This window comes from Lotus japonicus, chromosome 2, assembly GCF_012489685.1.
Source record: "Lotus japonicus ecotype B-129 chromosome 2, LjGifu_v1.2".
Lineage (NCBI taxonomy): Eukaryota > Viridiplantae > Streptophyta > Magnoliopsida > Fabales > Fabaceae > Lotus > Lotus japonicus.
The window spans coordinates 19,899,247-19,917,187 of record NC_080042.1 but is presented as its reverse complement, the minus strand read 5'-3'; the positions used below and the strand labels follow the sequence as shown (position 1 = coordinate 19,917,187).

General features: G+C 39.1%; 1 protein-coding gene and 1 long non-coding RNA gene across 3 annotated transcripts in view; both read right to left on the bottom strand.

Moving 5' to 3' along the window:
• LOC130737747 (uncharacterized) overlaps positions 1 to 8,403 on the bottom strand; it is a 36,417-nt gene extending 28,014 nt beyond the window's left edge. The window contains exons 1-3 of one of the 2 annotated variants that reach the window (XM_057589595.1): positions 5,887 to 8,403; positions 4,934 to 5,050; positions 544 to 2,359 (exon numbers count right to left, since the gene is read on the bottom strand). In XM_057589595.1, the coding sequence (XP_057445578.1) occupies positions 925 to 2,346 (1,422 nt within the window). In that variant the 5' untranslated portion in view covers positions 2,347 to 2,359; positions 4,934 to 5,050; positions 5,887 to 8,403 and the 3' untranslated portion in view covers positions 544 to 924. Of the gene's footprint in view, positions 1 to 543; positions 2,360 to 4,933; positions 5,051 to 5,886 lie in introns of those variants that run through there. The other variant, XM_057589596.1, reaches the window with a different exon arrangement.
• A 300-nt stretch (positions 8,404 to 8,703) lies between these two features.
• LOC130737750 (uncharacterized) lies at positions 8,704 to 13,083 on the bottom strand. The gene is made up of 3 exons (XR_009018899.1): positions 12,043 to 13,083; positions 11,090 to 11,206; positions 8,704 to 9,068 (listed from the first exon to the last, which is right to left on the bottom strand). It is a non-coding gene; the product is annotated as an uncharacterized LOC130737750 (long non-coding RNA).
• Positions 13,084 to 17,941: the final 4,858 nt, after the last annotated feature.

The window sequence follows — 17,941 nt, the reverse complement described above, 5'->3', positions numbered from 1 at the left end:
AGGTCATCTCAACGCAAAATCTAGCTCTAGAAATTTCCTGCGAATTTACTACTGTAAATGTTCTTACTTGTGAATTTTTTTCTGCCATTTCGTGCGACTTTTGCCGCACATTTAGAAGTGAGAATTGCAGAAAATATCACAGGAAATGTCCTTTGACTTTTGCGGCGCTTCTATGACAGCGACACCCGATATACTACACCCCTAACATCGACCCTCATCTGATCTTGTATGAAGTCCGGGTCCACGTCGAAGACTCAGTCGTAGTCATTTCGCTCCGGGTCCTCCTCGAACGACGAATCATCACGAATCAACTGTTGAACGTTTGGTAGCAGGCCGACCGCCCAGACACAAACATAAACACAAAGCCAAGGCGCGAGGGTCAACTCACAGAATATGATAAATAATACAAGCAACATGTGAAGAATGAGGGGGTCGGAAGTAGAAGGAGGGGGATGAGAAGAAGAGGATTAAAAAGAGAAGTAGGACGCCACCACAGAGGGGCTTCTTGCAGGAAATTAAATTGCAGAAATTAAAAGACAGGAATTAAAACAGGAGGCTCAGCCTTCCATGAACGGAAATATATTACATAGATAGATTAAAAACTGAGGGAAAACTTTTACAGAATTGAAAGATTGAAGAAAGAAAAACTGAAGGAGAACTTACAAGAGGTTCTCTCTCTAGTGTTTATCTCTCTAAACTCTCTATCTAAGCTCTTACCAAACTCTGCCTAACAAGGTTCCGAGCAAGCCTATTTAAAGAAAAGATTGGACACTGTTTGAATAGTTCCGGTTGAATAGTTCCGGTAAACGGTACTATTTGACGGGTACTATTTGCTACAGTAAAAAGTTCTACTGTTGCTACAGTGGATTTACAATAATTGAAGTAAATTATTACAAAAATCAAATGATTACAAAACGACAAACTTTAGCAGAAGTCATCATCATCTGATTCTGTAGTCTGGGCATAATCAGACCCAAAGGAGGATTGCTCTGAGATTTTGTGCTGAGGGGCCTTTGAGGATGAGGCCTGCTCGATTGGCTCTTTCAACAATTGAAGAGCAGATTGAAGATTTCTCAGCAGGTCTTCTTCTGTAGACGCTCCTGCAAGGGCCGCTGTGATGTGGGCCTTTTGATTTAGCAAGAGGCTGGTTTGCGGACTTGCATGTTTGAGATATTTCTGGTTGCTTTTGAACCATTGAATTACTTTATCCTTGTGAGCTTTGGAAGCGTCAAAAGCCTTCCACCACTTGATAAGGGCATGTTTGTTGAGAATTGGTTGGGGTTTGGTTTTAAGACCATACCTCCAAGAGAATACCCAAGAAAGGGAAAAGATTGTATAAAAGTTTAAACAATCAGGATAATTGTTAAACTCTTTGTTCCAATGTTTAAGGAAAAGATTGTATCCCTCCAGAACTTCAGGGGGAAAGATTTCAGTAGTTGGACCAAAGAAGCTCCACCAGGAATGGAACCAAATTGGAAAAGAATATTTGTTGGTCCATTTGAAGTAAATGAGCCAAGAATGCTTGAAATTTTTGTTTTGCAAGCCAAGGATTGTAAATTCCCAAGCTTTGATGTAATCCCAATAATTAAAATCTATAGGGTCAAAATTCTGGGAAAATTTTCTGTAGGTGTTTGGATTGGGTCCAAAGTCAGTGGGACGAAGGACACGGAGAATTTGGAGTGTGGAGTGGGTAATTAGGGAGTTGTCATTTTTATCCCTAAAATGCTTGATATCCACACTGTTTGTATCAACCAAGATAAACTCATAGAATCTCTGGGTTTTGTTTGGGTGGATTGGATCAAGATGACCAGGGAAAAGTTTAGTACCAATTTTATTGGCGAGGTTCCCTCCCGAATGGTCCCACCATTCTGGTTCAATTAAGGTTTGGAATTTGGAAACAGTTTTGGTCAAATATTCCGAATTTGGGTTAGATTGGGCAACTGGGCTAGATTGGGTAACAACCACGGGTTTTTTCCCATCATGAGTTGCTAAGCTTTTTGTTCTTTCAATAAAAGATTGGAGGGATTGGAGATCTAGGTCATCATCTTTATCAGCGATGTTGGCCCAAGATTTATTTGGTAAATTGATGAGTCCCTGAGGAACATTATCCAGGCCTGCTTGTTTGAAGGCAAGGAGAGTTGGAATTGATAAAGCATAATCTGCTTTGGTTTGTTTTGGTTGGGGAGATTGGTTTTGAGCAGTGGGCTCAGATTTTTGGACAGTGGGTCCAGATTGATGGGCAGTGGGCCCAGATAAGATTAAAGAGTCAGAGATTATAATACCTTTTCTCTTTTCTTTGTTTCTTCCTCTTCCTCGGGAGGAGGAGGATCCTCCTCTGGAGGACATCTTATGATCTTCCCTGCAAATATTCACGAGTGAGGAAATCAGGGAGAGAATTGTTAGATCCTTTTATATATTCAATATTGTAACACCCCGATTTCGGTGGAGTCACTTTAGTAACCAAAAGTAAACTTAATGCGGAAAAACGTAAATATTTTTTTTTTTTTGATAATAACTAAGACAAGACTGAATTAAATAAAACCCAAATGCGAAAGGCAACAGAACTAATATACAATATATATAGCATCCCCCGCTGTAAATAGCGACCTCGTCATGAGTAACCTCCAATGACGGAAAGTAGAAAAGTGTAACGCCCGTAGGCAAAATGTACAATCCCAAAATGTTAGGTCAAGTGTCAGCAACACAAGCCCTCAAAAATAAGAATAAGTCAGAGCTAGGACACTAACACCCAACCTTAATAGACCCTAATCACCCATCCCCCATACTTCCATCATCGACTCCCCTCTGGTCATGCATGAAGTCCGGGTCCACGTCAAAGGCTCAGTAGTAGTCATTTCGCTCCGGGTCTTCCCCGAATGACGAAGAATCACGAAAGAATCCATCGACGACATCTGACAAAAAGGGCATACATAGCCCCCCAAACACAGGTAGCACGCGCAAGGGTCAACTTACGGAATATAGTATAGAGAATACAAGACAACAGGTAAAGTATAAGGGGTATAGATATATATGTTATATATATACATATAAGTTCTGCATTGTCTACCCTAAGTTTTAAACATAGCATGTTATCAACACTCTAGTACAATTCCATCATCAAAGCACATAACGATATCTATCAACATCTACTCATCAAAACACATAACGATGTTTATCAACATCAACTCATCAAAACACATAACGATACAATTAGAGTGCATGATATGTCAATGCAACGTCACTCTCGACGGTTCCAGAAAGAATAGGCTGGGCACGTTTGAGTCGGTCCTAACACTGGCATTGTGTCGACCATAACCCCCGAGTGTCACTTACAACCTTGACATAGCCGGATCAGTCCTAACCCTGCGGGTCGACTTTTCCCTCCGCTATGCCCGACAATCAACAGGTCGATCCTAACCTCACGGTCGATCATATCCCCCGTCGATGTCCGAATTACCCGAAGGTATAAACTGTACCCGAAGGTATAAACTGTACCCGAAGGCATAAACTGTACCTGAAGGCATAAACTGTACCCGAAGGCATAAACTGTACCCGAAGGCATAAACTGTACCCGAATAACGTCACTCTGCTTGGCGACGGAACAAACCAACAACGTCACTCTGCTTGGCGACGGAACAAAACAACAACGTCACTCTGCTTGGCGACGGAACAAATCAACGACGTCACTCTGCTTGGCGACGGGACAAACCAAAGGTATTGCCACTTATAGGCTGGGCACCTGGAGACGGTCGTAACACTAGCCTCGTGTTTAACCATTTCTGCTCGGGCGTCGCTTATCACCTTTGGCTATAGTCAAGACGGTACAAACTCTACATGGTTTGACCATTTCTGCTTGCTATGCCGAACATCAACAGGCACGATACAACTCTACATGGATGATCGTTACCTCCTGTTGTGCCAGGTATAGTCAGGACCGATTCAACTCTACACGGCTGATCGTTGCTTCCTGCTATACCGAAGTACTCCACTTGGCACTTCATCGCGTGTATGCATGGGTGCAATATGGTTAGCTAAACAACGATTCCGACCTCACTCGACACGTCGCCACGTGTTCTAGGTAAATTAATGTCTCTAAAAGCTTACCCTAAGGTAAAAGTCGATTCTGCGACAAAATACAATAATCATAAAATGAGTGCAACCACTCACGATGACTCTTCGGGTCATCAATGCTCTCACGAAGTCTCACGCTTCAGTGAAGTTTCATGCTCTCACAAGGTCTCACGCCTCAGTGGAGTTCCATGCTTTCCACAAGGTCTCACGCCTCAGTGGAGTATCCCGCATTCACAAGGTCTCACGCCTCAGTGAAGCTTCTCGGCTCATCCCTTGGATGGCTAACAAACTGCTCGACGAGCAAAGAGTATCAACCTACTCAAAACCTCTTAACATTCTCAACACTTAGGATCCGACGACACTTCTCGCTTTCCAAAACTAAGATCTTCATCCTAAGCTTCCTTTTGAGTTTAACGCCATTACTTAAAGATTTAGAGGTTGTTTAATGTCTTATGAGTTTTCTTTTCAAAATAATATCCTTTTAGTCTTATCGAACTTTCTCAAAACTCTCAAAATAAAATCGGCATGACCTGCCCGCTATCCTCACCATTCAGAATCTCAGTTTCTAGTGCAAAGCATAGTTAAATCATCACAGTCATCAATCATGTCATATATCAATGCATCTCAGAATAAACACGTAGCACTTAGCATATAAATCATGCCCCACACATCCTAGATTACCCACATAGCACATAGCATGTAAGTCAATCTCAAAAACATAGTAGTAGATGCATCATCTACATTGTCAGCCGAAGCCTCAGAAAACATTTTCCCAATCATACACAAACAAGTGCATAAACAGTAAATCAAGTCGAATGCGTCGACACCTAAAGCATTAGCTAGTAAGGTAAGTTGCCCTTACCTTAGCCAATTTTCTTCCTAAACTGCAACTCCAATCCTATCACATCTTTGTTTTCCGCGTCGGCTCGCTTCCTTCTATTCTTTAGCTTCGTCGCAAGGCGTTTTCGTCCTTCGTACCCTTCACAAGTTCACATACTAAACCTTAGCCAATCTTTCTAGCTCACTTAGGCTAAATGCACAAACTTTATGTTTCAAGGACTAAAGTCCAAAGATAAAATATTTGTGAGTTTTAAAGAAAGGTCCTTAAAAAAAACACATTTCGCAAACAACTCCTCAACTTTTAAATAATTCAACCCTAGTCCCTTGATAAGCACATAATCACGAAAAGGTCCTCACATAAAAGTAAGTTCTTTTTCAACCCTCAATCTTTTATAAATTTATCAAACAACCCCCAAGACTTTTAAAACTCCAGTTTAACCCAAAACTTCTCAGCCTCTTGTGCTTTAATCCTAAAGTTTTCCCACAATAAACTTTTAGTCCATAAACTTAACTTATGATTTTCACTAAACAAAAACAAGTTTCAGAATTGATTTTCCAAACCCAAAACACATGCCATAGGCTCGGCCACATCTACATAACCATGTATAAATTTTCCTTTTTCCTAAAATCACTTCCAAAGCCATTTCTTTTACATTTTAAAAAATAAATAATCAAGGCTTAAACTAAAATCATTAAAATCTCAAAATCACTTAACTCAAAAAAACAACTTTTTAGAAAACTAATCGGTGAAATCCATAGATCCGGTGATGGGGAATAACATTTGTAAAAGCACTTTGGAAAAACTCTAATTGAAAATTTTACAAAGACAAGAACTCAACCTTTTTGGAAATAAAAACCATGGTTCACTAGATCCTTTCCATAGTCATAACTTTAATGAAGATACTAAGTGTGGAAACTAAAAGGGTAAATTTAATTGACTAAAAAGATGATCAAAGAAAACAGAAGAAGTTTTACCATAAAATTGGAAGATGAAGATGATGGTGCTGCACAAGAGTGGAATCACGTGAGGGAGGAAAAGGGACCATGATGTGCGTTTTTTTATGCTGCCCAGGGGAAAGAAAAGAGAGGAAGAATAAGTGGAAAGAATTGGGGAGCTGCAGCAAAAGAAATAAAAAGAAAGGAAATGAATAAATATTGAAGTCTGGTGGTGATGCTTCTGAGAGAGAGAACGTGAGTTGCAACAAGTGGTAAGATATATATATATAGAAATAGAGAAGAAGAAGAATAAGAAAGAAAGATTATGGTCTGCTGCAAGAGAAAGAAAGAAACGTGACAAATGAAAGAAAAGGAGGGAGTGAACGTGAGTCACAGAGGATGAGGATGGATTATTAGATATTTAGGGAAGATATTTATAAAACCGGTACGAATTGATTTAGACACTGAAGAATTTAGCTCACAAAGTTAAGAGAAAAATATAGAGTTGATATATTACTATACCAAAAATTATGAGAGACTCTATGAAATAATGAAATATAAGTTTGGATCACTTTGAGCAAATTAAAATGATCCATGGACAAAGAAATGAGTAAAAACTGAGCTAAATAATATTTGTGAGACGATCAGAATAAATATGAAGTTGTCATATTATGCATCAGAGTTAAGTATCTCTCTATAAAATGTCGATACTTGTTCCTGGTTCATTTAAGTGAGAAAATAGCTTGAACGTAGTATGGGTTGAAATATGCCGCAAAACTACTTTTTGCGTTTGACGTCGGATGAAGAAACTTCCTTCTGAAGAAAGATTGGAATCATCGAAAGAAATGGGTCTACGCGTGTGGAATCTTCGTTTGAAGCTCCGAACAGAAAAAGTCTTCATCGTCCGTTGATTCTAGGGTTTCTGAACTATCAGGGTTTCGGTTTCGGCAAACTTCCGAGTATTGGAATTTGTCGTTCGTACATTCCAGGGTTCCATATCGAAACGCTCGTTTATAGACGAATAAGAGAAGTTCTAACATTTCTCTGAAGATTTTTGGAATTAGTTTCCATCGTGCCTTAAAGAGTAAATTAGCTATTTACTAGCGTTCTTGACCTAGGTTAAAGCGAATGTTAGTCGTGCTATAACTTCTATCGATTTTGATATAATACTTAGACTTTTCCTGAACTTTCTCCTTCATAAATTTATTCCATTCCATAAACTCTTGTTCAGGTTTCCCTTCACGATCCATCAAATCTAATCGTGAATAGGAATTTTATTTACTCCTCCTAAACTTAAAAACTTGGGTCTTACATTACTACCCTCCAAAAAGAAAGTTTCGTCCTCGAAACTTAGGGTTCAGTAAAAAGCTCCGGATATTATTCCTTGATCTTTTCCTCTAACTCCCATATAGCATCGTCCGTGTCTTTGTTCCAATAACTTTCACTAAAGCACTCATGATCCAAAACTCAACTCGATCGCTTGATAACTCCTAGACGAACTATTGCCTTGGAATCTACTAGTCCATTAACGTCACTTCCAACTTCGTAATTATCCTCATTCGCACCATGAAATCAATCTTCTACTTAGTCACCATTCAAATTTAAAACTCGACTTGAGTCTTATTACCTCGTACAGAACAAGACTGATTCCCTTAATCATAAATTCATCAACCACTCATAAGCTAATCACCCTCTTACTATCTAACAATCCATTATTGTCGTCTTCGTCCTCAAAACCTTCCTCACTCAAACCAATTTAGACTTATTGAAATCCCTAACACTTCGCATAAATCGAGGCTTATCCTCTAGAAGATCCAATCATAACTATACCTCAAGTATTCATCTTGATACGAACACTTCCCTTTCGGTAATTTGATCATCCTCCAATCATTCCAATACTTAGTCTTTCGATCAAAACTTGACAAGACTTCATGTCTCACACGTTCGTGATCAAAGCGATTGATCTAAAATCTAAGCCTTCACTAAGTTTGGACCTCTAATATCCTTTAATTCTTCAATACTTCTTAAATGAATATCCATTTCTTAAAACTATAACTCCTTCGCAAGAAAACTAATACTTAACGCGAACTTTTACTTCCAAACTCGACTAATCTTCGATCTAATTCAAATTCATCTTACACATCCTTCTATCAAAGTCCATCGCCAGTTGTGATTCCGAATATCACCCCCTCAATATTAAGTTGATCAGGCCTAATACATCGAAGGTGGAAATCTAGAAAAACCCACTGGAACAGTCAATGAGTTCCTATCATCCAGTAGTCACAAATATCCTGATATCACATCCTCAACGATTCCGCTACGGAACTACACGCCCTCAACATCATACGTATACTATCCATAAGGAATCTCTATGAGATTCATTCTTCAGCTTCTAGCTTCCTTTTAAACGCATCGGGGAAGACTACTTTCTAGGCTTAGTGCGTTATCCTAAACCTCGTGTACTTCTATAGTTTAAACACGAGCAACAGTTAAATAAAGTCTTAATAGGTGTAATAACTATAAGGTCAAAGCTCAAAAAAACAATTAGTACTCATCACAAGATAGTCTCTGGCATCACTATACAATATGAGTAAGCAATAACTTCAATCAATTTTTAAGCGAAAAATCGCTTGCAGACAATCAATTTTCACTCCTTGCAGAGTCACACAACCTAGCACAGAAGACCTATTCCCCAACAACTCCCGAAAGACTCGACAAGCTCTGATACCACAATGTAACACCCCGATTTCGGTGGAGTCACTTTAGTAACCAAAAGTAAACTTAATGCGGAAAAACGTAAATATTTTTTTTTTTTTGATAATAACTAAGACAAGACTGAATTAAATAAAACCCAAATGCGAAAGGCAACAGAACTAATATACAATATATATAGCATCCCCCGCTGTAAATAGCGACCTCGTCATGAGTAACCTCCAATGACGGAAAGTAGAAAAGTGTAACGCCCGTAGGCAAAATGTACAATCCCAAAATGTTAGGTCAAGTGTCAGCAACACAAGCCCTCAAAAATAAGAATAAGTCAGAGCTAGGACACTAACACCCAACCTTAATAGACCCTAATCACCCATCCCCCATACTTCCATCATCGACTCCCCTCTGGTCATGCATGAAGTCCGGGTCCACGTCAAAGGCTCAGTAGTAGTCATTTCGCTCCGGGTCTTCCCCGAATGACGAAGAATCACGAAAGAATCCATCGACGACATCTGACAAAAAGGGCATACATAGCCCCCCAAACACAGGTAGCACGCGCAAGGGTCAACTTACGGAATATAGTATAGAGAATACAAGACAACAGGTAAAGTATAAGGGGTATAGATATATATGTTATATATATACATATAAGTTCTGCATTGTCTACCCTAAGTTTTAAACATAGCATGTTATCAACACTCTAGTACAATTCCATCATCAAAGCACATAACGATATCTATCAACATCTACTCATCAAAACACATAACGATGTTTATCAACATCAACTCATCAAAACACATAACGATACAATTAGAGTGCATGATATGTCAATGCAACGTCACTCTCGACGGTTCCAGAAAGAATAGGCTGGGCACGTTTGAGTCGGTCCTAACACTGGCATTGTGTCGACCATAACCCCCGAGTGTCACTTACAACCTTGACATAGCCGGATCAGTCCTAACCCTGCGGGTCGACTTTTCCCTCCGCTATGCCCGACAATCAACAGGTCGATCCTAACCTCACGGTCGATCATATCCCCCGTCGATGTCCGAATTACCCGAAGGTATAAACTGTACCCGAAGGTATAAACTGTACCCGAAGGCATAAACTGTACCTGAAGGCATAAACTGTACCCGAAGGCATAAACTGTACCCGAAGGCATAAACTGTACCCGAATAACGTCACTCTGCTTGGCGACGGAACAAACCAACAACGTCACTCTGCTTGGCGACGGAACAAAACAACAACGTCACTCTGCTTGGCGACGGAACAAATCAACGACGTCACTCTGCTTGGCGACGGGACAAACCAAAGGTATTGCCACTTATAGGCTGGGCACCTGGAGACGGTCGTAACACTAGCCTCGTGTTTAACCATTTCTGCTCGGGCGTCGCTTATCACCTTTGGCTATAGTCAAGACGGTACAAACTCTACATGGTTTGACCATTTCTGCTTGCTATGCCGAACATCAACAGGCACGATACAACTCTACATGGATGATCGTTACCTCCTGTTGTGCCAGGTATAGTCAGGACCGATTCAACTCTACACGGCTGATCGTTGCTTCCTGCTATACCGAAGTACTCCACTTGGCACTTCATCGCGTGTATGCATGGGTGCAATATGGTTAGCTAAACAACGATTCCGACCTCACTCGACACGTCGCCACGTGTTCTAGGTAAATTAATGTCTCTAAAAGCTTACCCTAAGGTAAAAGTCGATTCTGCGACAAAATACAATAATCATAAAATGAGTGCAACCACTCACGATGACTCTTCGGGTCATCAATGCTCTCACGAAGTCTCACGCTTCAGTGAAGTTTCATGCTCTCACAAGGTCTCACGCCTCAGTGGAGTTCCATGCTTTCCACAAGGTCTCACGCCTCAGTGGAGTATCCCGCATTCACAAGGTCTCACGCCTCAGTGAAGCTTCTCGGCTCATCCCTTGGATGGCTAACAAACTGCTCGACGAGCAAAGAGTATCAACCTACTCAAAACCTCTTAACATTCTCAACACTTAGGATCCGACGACACTTCTCGCTTTCCAAAACTAAGATCTTCATCCTAAGCTTCCTTTTGAGTTTAACGCCATTACTTAAAGATTTAGAGGTTGTTTAATGTCTTATGAGTTTTCTTTTCAAAATAATATCCTTTTAGTCTTATCGAACTTTCTCAAAACTCTCAAAATAAAATCGGCATGACCTGCCCGCTATCCTCACCATTCAGAATCTCAGTTTCTAGTGCAAAGCATAGTTAAATCATCACAGTCATCAATCATGTCATATATCAATGCATCTCAGAATAAACACGTAGCACTTAGCATATAAATCATGCCCCACACATCCTAGATTACCCACATAGCACATAGCATGTAAGTCAATCTCAAAAACATAGTAGTAGATGCATCATCTACATTGTCAGCCGAAGCCTCAGAAAACATTTTCCCAATCATACACAAACAAGTGCATAAACAGTAAATCAAGTCGAATGCGTCGACACCTAAAGCATTAGCTAGTAAGGTAAGTTGCCCTTACCTTAGCCAATTTTCTTCCTAAACTGCAACTCCAATCCTATCACATCTTTGTTTTCCGCGTCGGCTCGCTTCCTTCTATTCTTTAGCTTCGTCGCAAGGCGTTTTCGTCCTTCGTACCCTTCACAAGTTCACATACTAAACCTTAGCCAATCTTTCTAGCTCACTTAGGCTAAATGCACAAACTTTATGTTTCAAGGACTAAAGTCCAAAGATAAAATATTTGTGAGTTTTAAAGAAAGGTCCTTAAAAAAAACACATTTCGCAAACAACTCCTCAACTTTTAAATAATTCAACCCTAGTCCCTTGATAAGCACATAATCACGAAAAGGTCCTCACATAAAAGTAAGTTCTTTTTCAACCCTCAATCTTTTATAAATTTATCAAACAACCCCCAAGACTTTTAAAACTCCAGTTTAACCCAAAACTTCTCAGCCTCTTGTGCTTTAATCCTAAAGTTTTCCCACAATAAACTTTTAGTCCATAAACTTAACTTATGATTTTCACTAAACAAAAACAAGTTTCAGAATTGATTTTCCAAACCCAAAACACATGCCATAGGCTCGGCCACATCTACATAACCATGTATAAATTTTCCTTTTTCCTAAAATCACTTCCAAAGCCATTTCTTTTACATTTTAAAAAATAAATAATCAAGGCTTAAACTAAAATCATTAAAATCTCAAAATCACTTAACTCAAAAAAACAACTTTTTAGAAAACTAATCGGTGAAATCCATAGATCCGGTGATGGGGAATAACATTTGTAAAAGCACTTTGGAAAAACTCTAATTGAAAATTTTACAAAGACAAGAACTCAACCTTTTTGGAAATAAAAACCATGGTTCACTAGATCCTTTCCATAGTCATAACTTTAATGAAGATACTAAGTGTGGAAACTAAAAGGGTAAATTTAATTGACTAAAAAGATGATCAAAGAAAACAGAAGAAGTTTTACCATAAAATTGGAAGATGAAGATGATGGTGCTGCACAAGAGTGGAATCACGTGAGGGAGGAAAAGGGACCATGATGTGCGTTTTTTTATGCTGCCCAGGGGAAAGAAAAGAGAGGAAGAATAAGTGGAAAGAATTGGGGAGCTGCAGCAAAAGAAATAAAAAGAAAGGAAATGAATAAATATTGAAGTCTGGTGGTGATGCTTCTGAGAGAGAGAACGTGAGTTGCAACAAGTGGTAAGATATATATATATAGAAATAGAGAAGAAGAAGAATAAGAAAGAAAGATTATGGTCTGCTGCAAGAGAAAGAAAGAAACGTGACAAATGAAAGAAAAGGAGGGAGTGAACGTGAGTCACAGAGGATGAGGATGGATTATTAGATATTTAGGGAAGATATTTATAAAACCGGTACGAATTGATTTAGACACTGAAGAATTTAGCTCACAAAGTTAAGAGAAAAATATAGAGTTGATATATTACTATACCAAAAATTATGAGAGACTCTATGAAATAATGAAATATAAGTTTGGATCACTTTGAGCAAATTAAAATGATCCATGGACAAAGAAATGAGTAAAAACTGAGCTAAATAATATTTGTGAGACGATCAGAATAAATATGAAGTTGTCATATTATGCATCAGAGTTAAGTATCTCTCTATAAAATGTCGATACTTGTTCCTGGTTCATTTAAGTGAGAAAATAGCTTGAACGTAGTATGGGTTGAAATATGCCGCAAAACTACTTTTTGCGTTTGACGTCGGATGAAGAAACTTCCTTCTGAAGAAAGATTGGAATCATCGAAAGAAATGGGTCTACGCGTGTGGAATCTTCGTTTGAAGCTCCGAACAGAAAAAGTCTTCATCGTCCGTTGATTCTAGGGTTTCTGAACTATCAGGGTTTCGGTTTCGGCAAACTTCCGAGTATTGGAATTTGTCGTTCGTACATTCCAGGGTTCCATATCGAAACGCTCGTTTATAGACGAATAAGAGAAGTTCTAACATTTCTCTGAAGATTTTTGGAATTAGTTTCCATCGTGCCTTAAAGAGTAAATTAGCTATTTACTAGCGTTCTTGACCTAGGTTAAAGCGAATGTTAGTCGTGCTATAACTTCTATCGATTTTGATATAATACTTAGACTTTTCCTGAACTTTCTCCTTCATAAATTTATTCCATTCCATAAACTCTTGTTCAGGTTTCCCTTCACGATCCATCAAATCTAATCGTGAATAGGAATTTTATTTACTCCTCCTAAACTTAAAAACTTGGGTCTTACAAATATCAAAGTCAAAAACACTTAAAATAGCTTGCCATCTGGCAAAGATATGTTTTGAAGCTAAGTTTTTGACATCTTTTTGTAAGATTTCTTTCGCAGATTTGCAGTCCACACGGACCAAGAATTTTTGATTAATCAAATCAGATTGAAATTTTGAAATAGATAAAACGATAGCTAAAACTTCTTTTTTGACAGTAGAATAATTCTGCTGAGCAGGATTCCAATGTTTTGAAGTAAAAGCAATAATTTGTTCCTTGTTAAAAACCTTTTGTTTCAAAATACCACCAAAGCCAATATCAGAGGCATCAGTTTCAATAATTTTGAAAGCTTGAGGATTAGGGAGATAAAGACAAGGGAGATTCTTGACACGAAGTTTGATTTGTTTGACCACATTGGTATGAATATCGGACCAAGGTGGAGGATCCTTCTTGAGCCTATCATGAAGGGGTTTTATTATGGTACTGAGTTGAGGACAGAAGTCTGCAACATAATTGAGACAACCCAGGAATCTTTGTAGTTGGGTTTTGTCAATGATTTGATCAGGGAATTTATCAGTGAACTCGATGGCTCTATTGATAGGAATGATGGTTCCTTGGTGGATGTTGTGACCAAGGAATCTGATTTTAGTTTAGAACAAACTGACCTTTGTCTTGGATACAGCCAAGCCATTCCTTTTGATAACAGAGATGAACGTATTGAGATGTTTGAAATGCTGATCTAAAGTTTGGGAAAAGATTAGGACATCATCAATATAGACAATAGTGAATTTGGAATAAGGATTGAAGATTTCTTTCATAATCCTTTGGAATTCAGATGGGGCATTCTTTAGCCCAAAAGGCATAACGTTCCACTCATACTGCCCAAAAGGAACAGTAAAAGCAGTTTTATACCTATCCTTCTCTTGCAATTGGATTTGCCAGAATCCAGATTTCATGTCGAATTTTGAAAAGATCTTAGCGTCATGCAGTCTGGCTAGAAGATCTTTCTTGTTGGGAATAGGATATCTAATCCAACAAAGAGCTTGATTGAGAGGTTTGTAGTTGATGATTAACCTAGGGGTTCCACGTTCTATCTCAGCTTGTTTGTTGACATAGAACGCTGCACAGGACCAAGGACTCTTACTTCTGCGGATTAGTTTCTTCTTCAGAAGATCATCAATTTCTTTTTGGCAGAAATGAAGAAGTTCTTCATTCATTTGAATAGGCCTAGCCTTGGTTGGAATCTGTTTGTCTGAAAATTCTTTTTCATAAGGAAGTTCCACCATATGGCTCTTCCTTTCCCAAAAAGCGTTGGGTAGATCAGAACAGATGCTGGATTGAATATTTTCCAAAATATTCTCAATCCTTGATTTAACAGAAGGTTGTTGCAATTGATCCTCAATGGTTCTGTAAGAGATTTCTTCCTTGAGGAAGTTGATCTGCTTCTCCTTGTAGGATATGACGTTCAAAGTCTTATCTATGGGAGGTTCAGAGAATTTGAACAAGATAGGTTGTCCAAGATGCTGAACAGTGATGCCGTCTTCATCAGTATTATAGGGGAAGAGTTTCTTAATGAAAGGGGTCCCTATAATGATTTTTTTGACTCAAATTTCTGACTAACAGAAATGGAGTTTCGATTTCAAGACTACCATTTTTGATGATAGCTGAGGGGATTTTATACTTGATCTTTAGTCTAGATCCTTCAGCAGCGCTGAGCTTCTCAGTTGTTTTCTCAAAATATCTGGTGGGAATGAGTCCCTCCGAGATACAACTGGAATCTGCCCCTGTGTCAAAGAGGGCAGGGATTTCGAGAATAAAATCTCCTATGAGGATTTTGACATGAATGAAGAATTTCTGAATGATGACCTGGTTAATATTTTCCAGAAAGTCCTCGCAATTGTCGTTAGGAGCAGGATTGGAATCAGGTATAGAAGAATCATCTTCCTTATAATTTTTAGTCAGTTTCTCCAAAATAAGTTGCTGACTTTTTTGGATTTGCTTGAGACTTTTGACCTCAGTCTTGAGGGAATTGACTTCAAATTGAAGGTCTTGAATAGTGACGGGCTTGACCGTAGATTTCTCAAGACGCTTGAAAGTATCTCTAAGATTGAATTTATTGGTGGTTATAGGACTTTTGGGAGGCCTATCTTCAAGAGTAGATCTGAGGCGTTCCAAATAGATTTTCTTTTCCTCTGGATCAGGGATAGAATTAATGGCCCTGAAGAGAAGATCTTGTTCATTGGTCAAAGTGTTGATAGACAAGGTATTGACGGAAGATGATGATTGAGAATCATCATTCTGAATTTGATTTAGGTCTTCAGAGACCTAAGAATCCGAAGGATTAGATTCTTCTTCATCAGAAGTTTGAATGAGAAGATTGTTGATCTTGTCTTCAATCTCAGGTTCAAGATGAAGCTCAGAGATTCTCCTTTTGAGTCCAATACCTGCTAATATGGCCCGGCTTGCCGCAGTTGTAGCAGGTAATATCTTTTCCTTGAGAGGGTCTAGTCTCAGGAGGGTTCTTTGGAATTTGCGAAGATTGGGGTTTTGATCTAGGCTTGGGTTTCCTATGATCATTCCTGCTAGATCTCTTTCTCCATTGTTGTTTGGGAGGAGGATCTTGCTTTCTGGGTTTAGGTTTCTTGGGACAACCTTGAATTCCAAATTGTTCGCAGAAAGTACCCAAATCCCTGCGATTCTAAGACTTCTCCTTAGTGAGTTGCTGTTGGATTTTGTCATCCTGACAGATTTTGAGAGCAACTCTTTGAATGATAGCTATGAGCTGTCCATAACTAAGGGTGTGATATGGGATCTCTCCCCCCGGATTTTGGCTTCTAAGTTTCTCACGAACTTTGTCGCCAAAAGATTTAGGAAGACCGGCCAGGAATTTCTCTTTCCAGAAGGCTTGTTGGCTGTCTTCACGGGTGTAAACCCTGGTCAGGAAGGTATCTTTATACCACCTGAAATCACCCAAAGATTTGCACTTAAGATTGGACAAAAGATCACCAGATCTGTCCTTGATGAGGGAAGGATCTCCAACAAAATGTTGGGCTATGGTGAAGATTAAGGAGTTGACGGCATCAGAGATGAATTTGCCATCTTCCATGATAGGATTACCTTCTTCATCAGTCTTGACAGTAGTTAAGATCTGATCCTTCTCGTCTTGAGTGAGATAATTATCCCACCAACCTTTGAGCTGGCCACAGAAACCAGCAACCAAGACTTCAACGATAAGAGATTCAGGACAATTGTTGGCGGTAACATAGGTAGTGGCTACCATAGTCATATTTTGGAGGATTTTGGTGATGCCATACTCGTTTTCACCATCAATATTCCATTCATAGACATTGTTGGCACTGAAGCTTTTGAAATTTGAAGATTCTTCTAAAAGAAGATCAGGAGCAGTAGCTCTAGGATAGTAGAGCTTGGTTTCTTTTCTCCACTGATTCTTAGAATTGTGAATGACAGTATTGACAGGAATACTTTTGATAGATTGAACGTCAGACTTCATAGATTGAATATCAGAATCAGACTCAACCTTACCATCTTCAATATTATTTAAAGAAGTAGAGGTATTACGAGTAGAAGTACGAGTTTTTGGAGGAGGAGGAGCAGTAATTGTGGGATTAGAAACTGCTTCCGGAGTCTCAGGAGGTTCCGGAGTCTCAGGAATAACTTGTTTGAGAAGCTGAAGTTGCTCTACCACCTTTTGGAGGAGCTCATTGTCAGATTCCTTTTTTGCTCGAAGAGTTTGAGCCGAGTGTCTGGAACGACTACTGATTTGAAAAGGTTTGAAAAGAGGTTTTTCAAGTTGACATCCTTTAGGGATATCAAGATTAGAAGAGGAAGGTTCAATCTTGACCTTTTCTTTTCCTTTCCTGGAAGAGGAATCCTGCACTTGGGATTCTCCAAGAATTTGAAGATACTTATTGGTATAATTGGATTGTTCCATGAGGTCTTTGATGTCTTTACCAGTGACATCACCTTCTTCTTTCCTAGTCTCGAAGGGAGAAGCTAGGACAGGTGTAGATTGAGCTCCTTTAAGAAGGAAAGGAGTTTTAGGTGGCAGGTTAGAAAGGGTTTCTTTTCCATCCTTATGCTGCCATTTAATCATGTCAATTTGGAAGGGGTAAGATTTCCAATTCTTGTTGGCATAATCTTGAAACCATTCAAAAAAGAAGATGTTTTGCTGGGTTTTTTCAAGGAACCCGTAGAATTTTTCTTGGATCTTCTTTCTCTTTTCACCCTGATACTTTGCAAAGAACCATTTTCTTTGCTTAGTCCATCGATCAGAATAGAAATCTGCTTTGATACTTTCTTTGTTGATGACAAATTCAGTAGTGATAGCTCCAATGAAATCAGAAGTCTCTCCAGGGGTTTCTAGAGAAGAATACGTTGGAGATAAGGTGGATTGATGATCTTCATCACCCTTGTCATAGGTAGTCTTGACAGGAGTGGTATTGACATATCCAGCCAAATGGATAGTAGTTCCGTCATGAGAGAGGGAAGGTCGAGCACTAGACTCGGGTTGGTTCCTTCTAGTCATAGAAAAAGATCTTCTGGACATGGCAGATTGGAAATCAGAGGATGTCCTAATAGATCTAGGGATAGAGAAAGAATTTCTCCTATCAAAGATGAGATCTACTTG